At 32.2% G+C, this 18,158-nt stretch overlaps 4 protein-coding genes across 4 annotated transcripts in view; 3 read left to right on the forward strand and 1 right to left on the reverse strand.

Annotated features, from left to right (window-relative positions):
* Positions 1-60: 60 nt before the first annotated feature.
* On the forward strand, positions 61-1,649 carry LOC111428777 (uncharacterized). The gene is made up of 6 exons (XM_071194403.1): positions 61-311; positions 366-530; positions 604-734; positions 791-1,046; positions 1,103-1,438; positions 1,491-1,649. Exons 1-6 carry the CDS (start codon positions 209-211, stop codon positions 1,610-1,612), a joined length of 1,113 nt encoding a protein of 370 aa, XP_071050504.1. The 5' UTR covers positions 61-208; the 3' UTR covers positions 1,613-1,649.
* A 725-nt stretch (positions 1,650-2,374) lies between these two features.
* On the forward strand, positions 2,375-7,739 carry LOC111428786 (uncharacterized). Its single transcript, XM_071194677.1, has 6 exons — positions 2,375-2,675; positions 6,447-6,614; positions 6,675-6,805; positions 6,869-7,124; positions 7,177-7,533; positions 7,590-7,739. Exons 1-6 carry the CDS (start codon positions 2,375-2,377, stop codon positions 7,718-7,720), a joined length of 1,344 nt encoding a protein of 447 aa, XP_071050778.1. The 3' UTR covers positions 7,721-7,739.
* A 2,336-nt stretch (positions 7,740-10,075) lies between these two features.
* Positions 10,076-11,657, reverse strand: LOC111428804 (prostaglandin E synthase Su(P)). Its single transcript, XM_023064500.2, has 5 exons — positions 11,300-11,657; positions 11,036-11,245; positions 10,763-10,959; positions 10,499-10,711; positions 10,076-10,446 (listed from the first exon to the last, which is right to left on the reverse strand). Exons 1-5 carry the CDS (start codon positions 11,588-11,590, stop codon positions 10,191-10,193), a joined length of 1,167 nt encoding a protein of 388 aa, XP_022920268.2. The 5' UTR covers positions 11,591-11,657; the 3' UTR covers positions 10,076-10,190.
* Positions 11,658-11,915: 258 nt separating this feature from the next.
* LOC111428785 (Valyl-tRNA synthetase, mitochondrial) overlaps positions 11,916-18,158 on the forward strand; it is a 54,085-nt gene continuing 47,842 nt past the window's right edge. The window contains exons 1-3 of the mRNA XM_071194404.1: positions 11,916-12,065; positions 12,126-12,303; positions 14,306-14,487. Coding sequence (XP_071050505.1) covers positions 11,972-12,065; positions 12,126-12,303; positions 14,306-14,487 — 454 coding nt within the window. The 5' untranslated portion in view covers positions 11,916-11,971. The remainder of the gene's footprint in view (positions 12,066-12,125; positions 12,304-14,305; positions 14,488-18,158) is intronic.

Here is an 18,158-nt window from a genome sequence, read left to right on the forward strand (position 1 = left end):
ATTTCGTTTAGTAAAATCGTTTTTGATGGTCCAAATATCTTTAAGGCTATAATGAAATATACCGCTGTGACAACAAACGCAAACACGTACAGATGCCTCGTTACGATTACCCCATTTCTTATTTAACACCAATTAGCACCAGCCGAAAAATGGCCTTTATTGTTAAACGAGAACCGATTCTTACACCAGTTTGTAAGACCACGAAAAAATGTTCGCTAGAAATTTTATGTTATTTTTTTGTCTTGTAGTAGTAGCAACAAAAAATCATACAATTAAATTCAAAAATGAAGTTTCTCATAGGCATGGAAAATGTAAAACTAATTTTAACATTTTTGCGGTACATTTAATATTATGGTTTTTTGTAGTCATACCATTTTGGAATTGGGGAATTGGTGTCGTTCGCTTTAAAAATGACGAGTGTAGCGCTGCCGATGGGTTATCAGGAACTTGTTACACAAAAAGACAATGTAGTGATATCGATGGGATTGCTTCCGGTGGTTGTGCTAGCAATATTGGAGTTTGTTGTGTTAGTACGTATAAAACATAATTCTCTTTATATAAATATAATTATTAATTATTAAATTAATATTTACTTTTTTTAAGTACAACGTTCTTGTGGATCTACATCGTCTTATAATAACACATATTTCGTAAGTTCACCGTCGTTTAAACAAACAACAGGAGCCAATAAGTGTATTTATACAGTACCTAGATGCGATTCTGATATTTGCCAAGTAAGATTTTTTTAAATAAGATACTAAAAAAAAATATATATTTTTAAATAATTTAGATACGAATAGATTTTCTAAGTTTCTCGTTAATGCAACCAAACGCTCAAGGTGTTTGCGCAAATGATGCCTTCAATGTAATTGGAGGTGCTTACGAAGTACCGGAAATTTGTGGAGAAAATAGTGGGCAACATCTTTATGTGAATTTTAACGGAGCCGATGATATTAAACTCGTTATTAACACAAATTCAGATTCTACTTTTGGTAGATCTTGGAGATTTAAAGTTACTCAAATTGGTTGTGATTGTCCTACAAGAGGTATATTCACATCAAAGAGATATAGCAAATCTTAGAATTATCATAAATTTTTTCAGCTCCAAATGGATGTTTACAACATTATACTGGTATATCTGGTGTGGTACAATCTTTAAATTATGGAACAACTATAGCTGGTCAAGGTACAAGACAATTAGCTAATACCAATTATGGAATTTGCGTAGCTCCGGCTGCCGGATATTGTGGTATTCAATGGAGTCAAGGCACCGCTAGTCCTAATACTTTTACGATTTCTGGGGACGCCACGATGGCACCAACGTCTCTTTCTGGGGATGATTGTACAACAGATTTTATTGTAGTTGCGAATCCTTATATTGCTGGAACTCCAGCGAATACTGATAGATTTTGTGGTACTCAATTACCAACATTAGTCAGTAAGTAATCTTGTTCATTCTTTTTTCTGTGTAAATAGTTTTATTCTTTTAGGTTATTCGAGGCCGTTTGTACTTTATGTGGTTACTGATGGAAATGAAGCTAACGACGTAGCTAATAGTGGATTTTTATTATCATATACACAACTTGCTTGTAGAAATTCGATTTGTCGGTAAAATTAGTTTTATTTTTTTAATGTGAAAATAAAATTAATACAAAATGAATTCTGATTCTTGTTTTGATAAAGAGAGTTTTATTTTTATGCACCACTAAAACAAGTGTTTTCAGCAAAAATCTTTTAGTTCATTTGTGTAACATTAAACAAAGCTGAAAAACTATAGACATTCTATATCATTCATATAAATAAACATCTCGCTCTTTTTGTTATTTGCCAGACATTCTTCAAGTGATTGGTAAATCTATTTGGATTAATAGTTCTAAAAGATCGAAAGCAATGATACAAATAAATCGAACAGCATCATCATTTTAATGTCGAAGAATGTACGATGTTATCAAAATACCATAAAAGCATATAATAAATCGGTTCCCTTAGGTTTAAAGTTTAGGTGAAGAATCCATAATAAGAATTTTTGCAAAGCAATATTAATTGAGGAAAGCGTTATGAAAATGATGAAACTTCAGACTGTTATTAAAGCAGAAAGTTTTACGAACGTTTAAACTGCCCAACCAGTCATTGACGATATAGATAAAAATTCGCCACTGATCATCTTCAATAACAGGAACTTCTATACCATCCACAGATCGTCAAAAATCGTACATTATTTTGATTCCTTGCCAAAACAAGGAAAGAAAGTTTTCGTCTAAAGAAATATTTGCCAGAGAGACAGAAACATAAGGAACATTTCTAAAACTATATGGAAGAGCTTACGCATCATTTAGAACTTTAAAAAACTGGAATTGATATGATTTTCAATACAATGGCAGCTACTGTGAAAAAAATCCGATCTTGCCACCCGGTCGAAAGCGAAATTCAAAATAGTCCCAGAAACGGAACTACTGAAGCTGTAATTTCTTTTCCATATACCACAGTTTTTACTAACATCCAATACAATGAAACCAGTCTTTGTATTCCTACGAATCAACATAATCTTTCAGACATATCCCAGGATTTACAAATATCTAATACAATAAAATTCCGTCATTGTGATAAGCAGAGCCCGGACAGTTTAGGAAAAGTGCGCCCCTCCACACGAAACGAATTCCATGACAACGACGTAAGTACGTTGTTGTCGCTTTTGACACCTTTTGATCACTAAGTTACTCTTCAAAATTGAATTTCGAAGAGCGATGAGCGTACCTTAGCGAAGAACTTGCTGTACAACATTAATTAATGAATTAATAAAAATAATATAAAAATACGCACTGAATTAATCATTTTCGATTTTATTAAATTTATACTTGCTGTTTACACAAAGTAATACCATCATCTCCAAATGTGTGTCTGTAAAAGATGTTCTTCGAGATGTAAAAATAGTATTAAATATAGAAAACGATCGTTCTACATCGCAACTAGTCAGCAGAGCATAGTTAAAATATGGCAGTAAACATTCATATTTATCTTTAACTTCAGCCTTTATATTTTTATATGATAGTTGCTGAATGATGTTTAAATCTGGATTTCTGTTATATACATCTCGAATTTTATCGTTAAATAAAATTCCGAATTCTCCAGGAATTTGTTTAAATTCCTCCAACAAAGAAAACAAACTATTAACTGTCTCTTTAATATGAAGACCTTGTTTTTGAAAGTATTTTATTTTCACGGTTAATTTTGAAAAATTGTAGTTTATATATTTAAGCTGTTCATGTAAATTTGATATTTGAATAATTTCTTTGCATTGTACAATGCTTGCTGCATCATTCCTCAGATTTAATATGCAATTTTTAATGCTATCAAAATTGTTTGCGTAAAATACACACGCTTCAATCCATGTTCCCCATCGCGTGACAATTGGTGAAGGAGGAAGTGGTAAATTTTCACATAGTTCTCTATATATTGACACACGTTGGGGAGCTTTTAAAAATATCTTTTTGCATAAACTAATAAATTTGTCGACATCTGGAAAATGGTCTCTGATAAACTCACATAATCGATGGAGACCATGAACAATGCAAGTTACATGCAGCAAATTTTGATACATTGTCTTTAATAATTTGCCAGCTTTCAGCATATATGCTGCTGCATCAGAAATAAATAACAGGACTTTACCAGGATTTTCTTTTACAATAGGTTTTATGCTTTCGCAAACAACTTTTACGATTATGTCTGCGTTAACTTTTTGATAGATTTTAGTCGCTATTAAGTAAGGTTGGGATATCTGTGTAGGATGCATAACGCCTGCTACTACATTAACCACGCATCTACCAAGAATATCAGTGGTTTCATCAGCACTTATCCATATGTAATTATTTGATAATGTATTTATTATAGGTTCCATCGCTTTACTATATAATTTTGGTATATTATATTTCCGTAAGGTCGATTCATCAGGTACTTTTTGGTGTGTGTACTTTTCTAAGAAACTTTTCAAAACAGGATTTTTCAATTTTTCTAAGGGTATGTTTGACGCCAAAAATGCCTCACATAACTCCTCCGCAAACATTGCTTTTAATGGATCGCTATTTTTCGCATGCTTGTTGGTTTTTATGTGTTGAAACACATGATCCTGTTTTCTACATACGATGGAAACGGAACAAATATTACAAAATATTATATTCTCTTCTAAAACAGACAGTCCATCGCAACCGCGTATCCATTCCTCCAATTTTTGGAAACGCGAACACATTGTAAATATTAATATTAAAGTTATATGTTCTTATCGCAATAAAACGAAGATAAAGAAATAAAGTGAAACTAAAAATGTCTATGAACGAAACTAAATTCAAATAAAAAAGGAATATCGAATAAAATTAAATACACAAATAGAACGAAGATATAGGCTTAAAGAATAACTCGATATGTACGATGAACAAGCAAGACAGCAAGTGCAACAAGACACAATGTCAAAATTTCGTGACATAAGGTTCGACATATTCGACACATTTCGATTTACGACGTTGAAAATTGAAAATGGAGTGGGAGGCATTTTAGTATTATTTTCCTAAACTGTCCGGGCTCTGGTGATAAGTGATAATGGACTTCCAACTGTCCTTCCATCTTTTGGGTAGATGTTTAAATTCCTGCTTGTTTTTCCTCTAATGCTTTAATGCTAATCTGCTTGAACTCATCCTTTTCACATGGATGATAATGTCCTCTGCTTTTTTGTCTCCCCCATCTTACCACATCTAGTATACCACATCACGCGTCTGTATTTCTTATTCGGTCTCTTCTAGTCTTAGCCAGGATAGTTCGCAACGTTTTCATATCAGCAAGTCTTAGTTTTAATCGTATCTTCGCATTCCACATGTCATGACGCGTCTTATACAAATTTTTATAAATTCTTATCTTGCTATCCAGTCGAATATATATATATGACCAAACGATCTTTCTCAAGCATCCTGATAGAGGTCGCCTTCATTGATCTAATTTGGTGGATATATCCAGTTAAAGATATTTCAACATACTGACTTTTTTGTTGAATGACCATGACTTTCGTTTTATCGATGGATATCGTCATGTTTAGTTGTTAGCTTCCTTAATAGAATTTAAAGAGCTATCTATGAAGATTATCTTCCGTTTCTGCCATAATTGCTGTACCGTCGTATTAAAAAATAAAGAATCCGTTGTTAAATCCTTGTTGTTAGAACGCTTGTAAATAATTTTATCGCTATACTTAGAAGGATTATTTTTTTATAGTGGTCTGGACAGGTCTTTTGTTCTTTTTGGAAAGAGGTATTACAATGTTTTTGTGCCAATTTTCTGGTATTTCTGATGGGTTTAAGATGTGGTTGCATAAAATCAATAAATTTTGCATTGAGATCTTTTCCTCCGTATTTTAAAACGTCGTTAGGTATATTATTTAGTCCCGCTGCTTTTCTATTCTTTAATTTCCTCAGTTTTTTTTCCAACAATTTGCCACGGTTTATTTTTTTCTCTGTGGGTTATTTAGTCGTTTCTTCAGTATTGATTGTTGAAAACAGCATTTCTATGTTTCTGGCGGGATGACTTCTGTTTATATACGGATGCTTTCCTGCTTCTGAGCATTCTCAATATTTCCTTTTCTGCTCCGTGTAGCTCGTAGTCAAAGTTACTGGTACATTTGTGATGTCATTTAATAGCCTTGACTGATTTCTACATATACAGTACGTCGGGCTTTTGTTCCTTTGGTCTTGCTTTTTGTATCTGCCAGTTCTTGTACTTCTTCACAGAACCACGATTTAGTATGGTTTGTGGCATTAGGTTAATATTAAATTTTGCTAGAGCTTCGTAAGCATCTTATTACGCCCACGTATTAATTTCTTACCAGCAGCTTGCTTCTTCACATTTGTCTGTTATATTAGTATTTTGTGGTTTATGTATTAATCAACTCTCCTTAGTAAAACTTGATCAAATTTATAACAATATTCCAAGTCAATAAAATAAACAATTTTTTTAAAATTAATACTAAATAAATTTATTTAAAACGATCTCCATTAAAAAAAAAATAAATAAAATGTCCTGTTATAAAAAATTAACAAACAAAAGTAAGTTAATTACCAAGAATTTATAAGAAGTGGAAAATTTCACAATAATTATTAACAATTAACACTCTAAATTATTTTCTTAACATCAATTAAATTATTACCGTTATTTAAAAATAGAAAAATAGATCACTCACATTAAAGGCATTTAAATTTTTAGTAGTAAACTTAATGTATTTCTGTAAAAGCTCGAAAAATGTATAATCGTAATTTTAAGAAAACTTTTACGTATATTTTAATATTATGCATAAAAGTGTGCAATAGTAGCCAAAAAATAGAATTATTTGGAAAGACACCAAATAATCGAACAGCTAAATGTAAGTCAACTAATTTCCTTTTTTTTAAGTAATCCTAAGATTGTTTTATTAGTTCTTCCATTTTGGAACTTTGGAATCGGGGTTGTACGATTCGCAAATAACGTATGCGACAGTGCTGATGGCTTATATGGGACTTGTTACACAAAAAGACAATGTGCAGAAGTTAATGGTGGGATTATATCCGGTTCTTGTGCGAGCGGAATCGGTGTTTGTTGCGTAGGCAAGTCTATTAAAATCACAAAAAATCATAAATAATGAAAAGAATTAAATTAATTTTTAGTCCTTCTTGGATGCGGAAGTATTTCTTCGAGTAATAACACATACTTTGTGAACGAAGGATATCCGGCCGCTTATTCTGGAGCCGGATGTTGTACCTACACAATTCAAAGATGTAGTCCAGATATTTGTCAAGTATAAAAACATAAATATAAAATAGAAAGCAACAACTTTATTATTCTTTTAATTTTGTTTTAGGTCAGAATAGATTTTCTAAGTTTAACTTTAGCACAACCCGATGGAACTGGTCGTTGCATTTACGATGCTTTAACAATAACAGGAGGAACATCAAACATTCCGATAATTTGTGGCGAAAATAGTGGCCAACACGTTTATGTCAATTTCAACGACGACCAAGACATTCGTATTGTAATTGATACCAGTGCAGATGTTGATCTTGCTAGAAGTTGGAATATTAAAGTTACTCAACTTGCTTGTGATTGTGGAACATTAGGTATTTTATTAGTATTGTACAGGATGATTCAACATTTCTTATATTTTTTTAGCACCACCTGGTTGTTTAATGTACTACACTAATATTAGTGGGACCGTAAATAGTTTTAATTATGGTACAACAGCAAATGGTGCTTTAGTGGGCGATGTTCTTGGTACAAGAGAATTAGCAAATTTAAATTACGGCATTTGTATTGATCCTAAACCGGGATATTGTTGTATTACATGGAGTCAATCCGGAGGTGATCCTTATTCTTTTACGTTAACTGGAGATACTATGGCTTTAGGGAACACTTTACCAACGGGAAGTGTCGTTGGAACTGATTGCACAACGGATTTTGTTGTTATTCCAAACCCACAAGAAGTTGCTGCAGATAGATTTTGTGGAAACGCATTCCCAACCCTTACTTGTAAGTAATTTTGAATTAATATATGGTAAAAAGTCTATCTAAAAAATTTGTTTTAGCGTGTGCAAAACCTTTTGTATTAACAGTGGTTACAAATGCAGATGAGATGGGAGATGTTGCAAATAGAGGATTTTCTTTAACATACACGCAAAAGAGATGTGCATGCGCAGGAAATTGTTATCCTGTTTAGTTATTAACATTTTTATAATATATTTATAGCTTGATAAATATTAAAGAAATATTATATATAGATAAATATACATAAAGGTCATCCTTCGTTTTCGTTTCCTAGAATATTGCGCTGAATCAATGAGAGTACTTCTGAAAATGTGAACAATATCCAATGCATGAAAAAACTTATCTGCAAGTGCGTTCGGGCTTTTCTGGGCTAGAACTTTAGATCAAGATAAAATGTAAGGAAAGTAGGAGTGAGACGTTAGCTTGGAACGATTTTATTAATATTGGCCGAGGATATAATATAATCGAATGGCTACAAAAAAATGCATGATACAATGTACGAGTATATATCATCCAACTATCTTAGGGAAAGAAAATTCAGAGAACAATGAGAATGATGCCGACTTCGGTTCTTATTTTAAGGAAGAACAAATTGAACCAACCTAAGTAATGGAAGCTGTTGATGGACATTCGAAATGAATCAATAAATTACCCATTTTTTATCAACTTTGTACCTTTCTTTAATAAGACTCCACTCTATATACAAAAAAAATAGGAACAAATCAATTTTAAGAAGGCATACGGTGTGTTGCTGCACGCAAAGCAGATTTTTAAACTTTCTCTACACTTAACCGGTATTTCTAGGAGAATAAATAGCAAATTCTACTGTTCGGAGAGGCATTTGGAATGTTAGAAGCCGTTATGCTTCTGCAATATTTGAATAACTTGTTCAGGAGTTCAAATGTGCTATGTGAACGTAGAGTAAGGATCGTGGACGTGGCGACGGTAACGCAAGCAGAGCTGATATCAATAGAATTAGGGATGGAATGGGTGAAGAGAAGGGGTGTGTATGGGTTCATAAAGCAGGAATTGAAGGATGGGTTAAGTGATCATGTCCACCAAAGACATTCAGCTAATCAGTCAAAGGCATGTTCTTTTTAATGTGTATCTTAGGCGGTCTTACCCAAATATATTGAGAGAGTTGTACAATTCAGATATCTTAGATGCTATATCACGAACAAGTAGATCCAGATCAAGAAATTAAGTGCAGAATTAAAACAGATCGTATAACTTTTCTGAGAATGTAATCATTCTTCTGTATTGATAACTTAAAATTAAAATTGCGTTGATATTGACGTTCTGATCAATGAAAATCAACGGCGTTTTCCCAGGTTCCCAAATGCCGGCATAAACCATTGCAGAAGCAGGGAAATGGCTACGAACGTTAACTTTTGCAGCAGCAGTTTTCTGCTGACACTACCTAAGTAATTGACGTTGGTTCTGATAGTTGAGGAGCAGCTTGATCGTGAAAATCTTCTCATCAGTGAAGATAACTTTTGATAAAAAAGCACCAGCGATTAGGCGAAAATTATCCAATCTTTTCAGCTTCATTGTATCTTTGAGGAAGTGGAGACGACCGATCTTGTAGCTCCACTCCCTTGTAACGTTTGATGGCATCATAGACAGTTTGTTTCTTTAAACCAGTCAGTGCACGTGTAATATTTAGGGACAAAATTACATGAGGAATTCAATGAAATCATCAGAATAAACAAAGAACCACAATGTCAACGTCAATTAACGTCTAACAAAATATGGGTACTTTTTGAACATGCTGTATTTATAAGTATTAAGATAAGTAAGATATCATACCTTGGGCAACCGAAAGCCTCGAACAATTTCGGCGATGTAATTGCTGACGTGATATGGCATTTTCTCACTGTGCCGAAAATAATTAGTACAAAATGTATTTCATAACCTCGAATTGTCGAGGTTCTATTGCAAGGTTTATAGAACATAAGGTTACCTCATTCCCTATGCCTCTGTAGTATCGATTATTACCCCGCAAATTGACGTCACTGGTTCGATACAGTCAGAATAAAAGATAGCTTATACATGTGCCTATACGTGACAACACGATGCGAGGTTTAAATATTTTATATAGACTGTACCACAGTATAGGTGGTGTTGTGTTGTTCATAGAACCAGCTACGTCACTGACCCACCTTGCCTTGCCTCTCAGAGGAGGAGAATCGGTATTGGGTAACCTTATGTTCTATAGACCTTGGTTCTATTGTATATATGTAAAATATTTTTTCCACATAATATAAACGAACGAACGGGGTGTCCGTCGTTTCTGGTTAATCTTTCTTATTCACTTCATAGTTTTGTATTGACTCTGAGTCACAAATAACGATATAATGATATTGAGAGATGTAAGAGATTTGTTTAAGGTATCAAAGGTAAAAAAGGCAGCAATAAGATTAATAATAAACATGGTATTCAATTTATTGGAAGCACTTTAACCAATTAAATACCCACCTTCAAGAAGTTAAGAATATCAGATTATGGTTTCTTAAAAATAAAAAGATAACTAAAACATCTTAATATATTTACTTTTTTTTAATAAGCTAACAATAACATTTATTAAACTAAATAGAGAAATAAAGTCAAATAACATATCACAACCATCACATAGGCAATAATTAACCAAAACTCATGCCTCTATGATTTTGAACAGTATCTTTCATCAAAAGATACCAATTTTTAATCTTACTGTACTCCAAAAGATCTCTAAACGCGTCGCAACCTTCAATACTGCTCAGTACACCATAAACAGATAAATCTGCTAAATTTGGTTCGTTTCCACCCATAAAAGAAGTTCCTTTTAGATGGATAGCTTTAGCGAATTTATTGCATTCATCATAAAGTGATAATCTAACATCTTCTTTTAAGTTGTACCTTTAAATCAAATTTTTAAAACAATAACAAAGAAAATAATTTTCAAATTTACTTTGCTTTTAATCTTTTTGAAATAAGCCACATAGCAACTGCCCCAACATAAACCATCATGTAACGTTCCCAAGCTGGAAAATGTTTATCCCATTCACCAGTATCTGAAAACCAATTGAAAGCTTGGAACGCTTGTTCTGGTGTTCTATAAACATTTGGGGAAAGTGTGTGCACTAAAACACCATCAACCCATTTTCTCCATTTACGTTCTTCTCTAAAAATAATTTTGTTCATAATTTGGATAATAAAAAGATTAATAAATTACTCCATTTCTTCTTTTGTTCGATTAGGATTAATTCCATTGTACATAATAAAGTATTTATTCATAATATCAACTTTTTTTGACCCATCTTCTTCATAAGAAATTGAAGGATAACATTTAACAATTTCAGTTATTGAACCACCTTTATCTTGGAGGTAAGATTGTAATGCTGAAATTATCATTGAACTATCATTCATAGGCTAAAAAAGTATGTTTTAGATAAATTCAATATTGTTGAGGATTTTCTCCTCAAATATTCTAAATGTGTCAATATACTTGATATCCCTCTTCAATTTCAGCAACTAAAATAGGAACCTTCTTATAGGGTGACCATTTAATAGACTGTCTTAATACTGCATCTACTTCAACTACATCATAAGATATTCCATAATAATCTAAATAAGCTCTTACTTTACAACAAAACGGACAAGTTTGATATTGATATAGTGTTAATTTTAAACCTTGTGGACTACCAGGATAAACCATCTAAAATCAATGATTACAAAGTTCAATTTGATAATTAGTAATAACCGACTTTACCTTTCTAGTTGGAGGGATTTTTGGTATTTCTTTCAATGGAGGTATAGTAGTTTCTTCGTTTATTATATGAGTCGTTGTTTTATTATTTTTGTGAATAGAAAAACCCGTACCGACTAAAGCACCCACACTCAGCCCCACCAAAGATAGTTTTATAAAACCTCTCGGTGATTTTACATTACCGGCTGTGTTTGTACTAACGTGTTTAAAAATTAATTGCTTTTCTACATCTTTGAATAGTAATTGCGTTGTGAATTTGCCGTAATTCGGAAACCTTCTAAATAAAACCGACATTATTTGTAATGTGGAAAACTAACCTCATTTAATCCTGTTTTATGTAAGAAATTCACACTGACAGTTGTCAAATTTCAAGAGTGCCAATAGCATATCTAAAAATTAATTTTATTTATTGAAATTGCAGTTAAATTTCAATTAATAATACATAACATTTTACCCAATTCGTTTCGTTTTTGTAATTAAATTGATGTTTTTAAATATTTATTAATAAATAAAAATAAATTTGTAACAGATTTATTTTTGTAGGATGGCGCGCCGTTTAAAGGGCTCCAGCGACATCTTTGGATCAACCAATAGTAGTAATTCGGCATTATAACCTCAAAAAATAGTACCGCAAATTTTTTTTACTTCCTTTACTAATTTTACTAACATAAAGTGATGTTTGTGGTTTTAAGAAAATACAGAAATGGTTCGCATAAATTTAAACTAAAACCTGCGGTGTATCGGCTAAAATCAACTACCGCTAAAAAAGGTTAGTTTGAATTTGTGTTTATTTCGATAGATGTCCTTACTTACTTTGAATTTTGCATAGATTTTGCCGCTGCTTATAATCCAAAGTTAATAGAAGAAAATGCTGATAATTCGGAATATTTTTACGCCACCAATAATGGAAGAAAATATAGTTTAATCCTTCCACCGCCTAACATCACAGGAATTTTACATTTAGGACATGCTTTGGCTGTTACTGTTGAAGATGTTTTGGTTAGATGGTGAGATTCAAAAATGATTGTAAATCAAATTTAATTGCATTTTTGAGTTATCATGTTACATACAATAGTTGAAGGGAGTTCAGGGGTCTTAAATCCATTAAAATCTTCAGGACAAATTTTAGCACAATTACAATACTTTCTCTTTATTGGACATGAGGAGATTGTTATAAAGTAACTTTGAATTTGATTTGTGCTGTAACTATAATGTTAAACATTGCTTAATATAAAACATTTATTAAACCAAATCTATTTATCCATTAAAACTTTAAAAATATGTAGTGCTATAAGATAACTACTCATTAAGAAGGAATATTCTTCGTCAAAAAGCTGTGCAAACTTTCTTCAATCATTCTCATAGGTCATAATAAGTCTTATAACTTTGCCATGATGATACCATGAGTTTTAGTTGCTTTATCAAAATTCGTCACTAAAATTCGATTGATGGCTGTAAACAAGCACTGTTTGGTAAACTGTATAAAGTTAATGCTGAAAGACAATGTATAAAATGCTTAAGAGCATTTTGCAATTCATGAATCAATGATTAAATATAAAGGTATGCATTATTATCAATAAATCTGGCTATTGTCTAGATTTTGGTATTTCCTATTTAAGGATATAAATGTGGTAACATAGTTGATTTAGGGTCCAAAGTCATATCAACCTTTATTAAATATTTTAAATTAATATTATAAAGTATTTTTTGATAATTAGTTTGCAATTCCTTGTGAATCTATTAACATCTCAAGAAAATATTTACTAACATTCGCTTCAGACAAAAAATATGAAGAGTGGTGGCTTCTTCTTTCAGTAATATAGTTTATTTATATATAAGTTGGAAGTATGTTATTATGCAAATGCAAAAAGTTTACAAGTAAACAGAAAACTCCAGAATTAAACTATTGTTCTGATATCCTACATACTTTGGCTAAATGAAATCAGTATTATAACATACTGAACGATAAAAAATCGATTCCTGCAAAAGTAATCGTCATCTACTTCAAAATAATTGATAGAGCACATCCACATCCAATATACCTTACAAGCCATTGCCCGTAAATATTAAAATTAAAAATTTGTTCTTATAAGTCACAGTATAGACAACACAACATACACTCTCAATAATGCGGAGAAAATATAACCGACTTCGATTTTGAATATAATTGAGAGAAGTTTTATCATTTCCAAGTATAATTAAGGCAATGATTATACTTCAAAAGCACAAACTTTAAATAATTTAAAAAAAAGTGGATGAGATCTTCTTTTGTGTGGTTCTTGATGGGATCAGAGCGGTTTTGCCTGCAACAGTCGTAACAAGGTCGGGTGCAGGCGTCTAGAATAAGTATCTAGCTATACCCAGACATCATATCCCTTAGAACTCAAGAAGGATCTAAAGCTACAATAATCCTGAGAAAATCTCATAACATTCATCTAATATCATTCTATAAGATATAAAATGTGCCATCTCTTGAGTAAGATCTCTAACTATACCTATACATAATCTAAATTTAAACTTTAACCGTTTAAGGTTTCTACTTTCAAATCATAATATTGAAATTACAATATTTGCCTCATTAGTTGCAACAAAACAAAATCCCATTTATATCTTATTGTTAGTACCCTTGATACTTTTGCATAATTGGTTGATGAAATAAGTGTAAGCTCGATTTTTAGTATACAAAGTGATTAGTCAATATAAATTTACTCCTATAACATTAAAATAAGTGCTTTATATTTAACACATTACATCCCACTCACATCATTAATTATAGATCTTTCCCACCCCGAAATAGTCGTCAATGTCACTAATATTCCGAGAAGGGATGAAATAAGCTCAGCTAACCGAATTTTAGATGATACTTAGGGTCTCTTAACGGCACCCATGGCACATTAAATATTAACGAAACTTCCGAAACGCTTCTAATACCGTGTACATTAGATCGATAACCACATCAAATCTGTTAATAATAGGCTTTGTCTTTAAAGTTATTATCGTCGCTTACAGGCACCGTATGCGTGGATTTGACACAGTATGGGTTCCAGGGATGGATCATGCCGGAATTGCTACACAAGTCGTCGTCGAGAAAAAGCTTTATAAAGAGAAGGGTTTGACTAGACACGATTTTGGAAGGGAAGCTTTCGAAAAAGAAGTGTGGAAGTGGAAGGAAGAAAAAGAGGAAGTTATTGGTGAGAGATTAATGATAATATTGATTTGTTTTGTCGGAATGTAATTAATTAAATGATGATGAACGATAATAATATTGGATTGAGCGCGGAAGCAATTAACTTTCAGAGAACGAACTCGCGGTAACCTGATAATGAAATATAACTCCACTTTTTCTCCGAAAATCGGATCGCCATCCAAATGAACATCGATCAGCATAAATCCGCGCGTCACGGCGAGGGAAAAAATAGGTAAAACATCGACGGAAATTAATGGACAGGATTGCGTTCGCCAGTTTGGGTTGCACGTCGATGTATCTTATGGCCCGTTTGTAAATAAATTTGACGGCCTCGTTTATTCGTTCGCGTTAAATGTTTGAGCTTTACGGGTTCTGGCCTCGTATAGCTTTATACCGGCATTACGCACTCGTTCAAAAAGTCGTTTTCGTTTACAATTGATGATGGTATTCTTTGATCCTCGAATCTAGTTTTATAATTTCATATTATTTAACAAGCAAAATTTAGTACTCTTATGTTTTCAGAAGCCGGATTTTCATCTCAAATAAGAAATAAGAATACATTATTTATTTGATTTAGGTTCCTGTGTACTCGCTTTGCTTTCGTTACTTTACATTGTTCCGAAACGCAGCTTTACAACTGATAAAATAAAATATGAATGTAAAGGAAACTTGAAAGGAAATGCGATGGAAAAGTTTTATTTGACAGACTTTTATATTTATTTACAAATTATCCTATAGAAACGCATAATATTATATAATAAATATTGTTTTTTTTAATGTATTTGTGTGTACGTAGCAAGCCGTATTTTCAATTTTAACACAAATGTAGTATCAGTTTTGTTTTAAATATAAATTTAACATAACGAGTAACATGGGGTCACACGTGTGGGTTACGACGATTTAATATTCGACTTCAATTTATGAGTTTTTTGCAATTTAAAGCGAGCATTAATAATACGAAAACGCTGAAATTGTATTTAAAATAGCTGGAATTTATGTAATGTGATCCAACAAACTATACCAATAATTATGTAAAGGAACCTCCGGGTTGTATAACATAGGTATCTGCGTACTAAGGGCATATTGTACTTCCCATAAGCAAGACCTCTAGTTCGGGGAAAGCTATGCATTCCACCCGAGCGATTAAAGCAGTGTAGTAAAGCGCATTCAGTGTGAAATATCACTGCCATTACTGCCAACTTGGTGTCTTCAATTTCCGTGGTATATTTTGTCTCTTATTCTAACAGCACATATCTCTGGGTACTAAATTTATTATACTAACTTATACAGAATGTCATAGAAAGAAGATATTCAAAGAACTATATTTGACACTACTATATTTTACAAATGTATAATTCATTATTCAGAAACTTTCATATTCAAGATCTTCTTACAAAATTATATGTATTGACGGTTAGCACGTGAGGGAGGTAGATACATTGTTCTAATGACGTAGAATAATGTATGTTCAACAAAAATGTAAGATCAATAATCGTAAATAATGTTTAGGAATGTTTTGCAACGTTAGCTTTGTTTACTACGACTAACATCCACATCTCATAGATATGCGTAATACTAGTGTCCATGAACTTCAGAAGTTTTACAGTTTATAGATTGGGAAAAATTTGAAACAAATTACAGTAGTTACTATACTGTCCAAAAATGTAAAATGTTTAATATTCCGAATGAAGGGTTTACTCCCACTAAATCCATATAACTCTTTATATATTTTTGCTGAGTAATTGGTTATAATATGGGAAAACAAAAAATATGGGTATTTGTTTTTCTGCTCTATCAAATATAATAAAAAAATGATGTATGTACTATTTGTACCAACTCCAAATTGAAGCCACCAGTACACTTGATTTGTAAATATTTGGACTATAACGAGAGTGGTTCGCCCTAAAATCGGACCGTCAAACTGTAGTTGAATATCACCGGGTATTCCCGCATTGCTACTAACTATTAAATGACTTGGTCTATTGTTTACGCAGTCTACTCTCCACATAGCACAATTATAAATAATCCGAATCTACTCGTACAGAGCTAAAAAAGCAATCTGTGAAATAATAACATTTTCATTTTAAAATTATTGCTTTCCAATATATTCATATTGATTGTATGTAGTTGTATTAACAGAATTAATTTTATTACACTTACTTGCAATTTGAAAGGCACAACGTGAGATCCGTAATATTTTAGCACCATACAAACTTTTGCAACTGACACTTCAAAAAGAAAGTTTAAACTTGAAATCAGTTCCAAATTTATGAATTTTGTATATTTTCAGACAATGCAGGTGAGAATCATTAAATCCCAGAATTCTAAAAAACACAACTTCTCTTCTTCAGCCTTTAGATCTAGGAATTATAGCTACATTCATAGCATATTATACCAGAAGAAGTTGCTAGATAATTTAGATAGTGATACCGACCTAACTTTACCACAATGCTGGAAAAATTACTACATTGCTGATTGTATTGAAAATATTGAATAGTAGCGCCGTGAACTGAAAAAATCCACATTGAATGGTTGCTGGAGGAATATCTGGCCAAATGTTGTCACATCAGAGAAGGGTTATGAGAATTTGCTGAATGACATCCAGGCTACAGTAGCTTTAGGGCGGTCGTTACTGAGAGATGGTTTGATGACCATCATTCAACTATCAGATATTGAAGAGCTACTTGAATCACATGATTCTGAACTGAAAGAAGATGGCCTGGCAGATTCAGTAACTGATAATAACGATGAATGCAGTGATAGTGACGAAGATATGGTTAAAGTACGAGATTGAAAATACAAGTTTTTTACTATACTGTCCAAAAATGTAGAATGCTTAATATTCGGAATGAAGGGTGTGTTCCCACTAACACATATCTCTTTATATGTTTTTGCTGGGTAGTTGGTTATAATATGGGAAAACAAAAAATATGGGTATTTGTTTTTCTACTCTATCAAATGTAATAAAAAAATTGATTTATGTTTTATTTGTACCCATTCCAAATTGAAGCCACTAGTACAGCTGGTTTGTTAATATTTGGACTATAACGAGAGTGGTTTGCCCTAAAATCGGACCGTCAAACTGCAGTTGAATATCACCGAGTATTCCCGCATTGCTACTAACTATTAAATGACTTGGCTTACTCTATTCTTTACGCACTCTACTCCACATAGCACAATTCTAAATAATCCGAATCTACTCGTACAGAACTGAAAAAGCAATCTGCGTAATAATAACATTTTTATTTTAAAATTATTGGTTTCCAATATCTTCGTATTGATTGTAGTTATATTAACAGAATTAACTTTATTACACTTACTTGCAATTTTATAAAACGATGGTGATTGATCTTCTCAAAATAGGTGTGTTATAGAACATGCATTTCAAAAAGATATTTTCAAAAAGAAAATCTGTTTAACTATACATATAAACAAGACGGTAAATTTTAATTAGAAAAAAGAAATTAACTCTTAAATAACCCTACTAGAAGTACATCCTCACAAAAATTAGTTTATAAATATTAACTTAAAGCTAACATGGTTATTTTTCAAGCGTTTAATGTACTTCCATCGTCAAAAAAAGTACCGAAAAGTTTCATTACATAAACTTTGTAGAAACACCGAATTTACATGTTCCTTAAGTAAACATGATTCGACGTAAATTAACATGAAACC

This window comes from Onthophagus taurus, chromosome 2 (assembly GCF_036711975.1).
Source record: "Onthophagus taurus isolate NC chromosome 2, IU_Otau_3.0, whole genome shotgun sequence".
Lineage (NCBI taxonomy): Eukaryota > Metazoa > Arthropoda > Insecta > Coleoptera > Scarabaeidae > Onthophagus > Onthophagus taurus.

Excerpts from the sequence above, each read along its gene's own strand:
- LOC111428777 (XM_071194403.1), top strand. The coding sequence starts at position 209 with ATGTTCGCTAGAAATTTTATGTTATTTTTTTGTCTTGTAGTAGTAGCA. Across the intron at positions 1,047-1,102 it reads TTGTGATTGTCCTACAAGAG|CTCCAAATGGATGTTTACAA; the intron begins GTATATTCACAT and ends AAATTTTTTCAG. Across the intron at positions 1,439-1,490 it reads TCAATTACCAACATTAGTCA|GTTATTCGAGGCCGTTTGTA; the intron begins GTAAGTAATCTT and ends TTATTCTTTTAG.
- LOC111428804 (XM_023064500.2), bottom strand. The coding sequence starts at position 11,590 with ATGTCGGTTTTATTTAGAAGGTTTCCGAATTACGGCAAATTCACAACG. Across the intron at positions 10,960-11,035 it reads AAATTGAAGAGGGATATCAA|CCTATGAATGATAGTTCAAT; the intron begins GTATATTGACAC and ends ATACTTTTTTAG. Across the intron at positions 10,447-10,498 it reads TCAAAAAGATTAAAAGCAAA|GTACAACTTAAAAGAAGATG; the intron begins GTAAATTTGAAA and ends TTTGATTTAAAG.
- LOC111428786 (XM_071194677.1), top strand. The coding sequence starts at position 2,375 with ATGGCAGCTACTGTGAAAAAAATCCGATCTTGCCACCCGGTCGAAAGC. Across the intron at positions 2,676-6,446 it reads ATTCCATGACAACGACGTAA|TTCTTCCATTTTGGAACTTT; the intron begins GTACGTTGTTGT and ends TTGTTTTATTAG. Across the intron at positions 7,125-7,176 it reads TTGTGATTGTGGAACATTAG|CACCACCTGGTTGTTTAATG; the intron begins GTATTTTATTAG and ends ATATTTTTTTAG.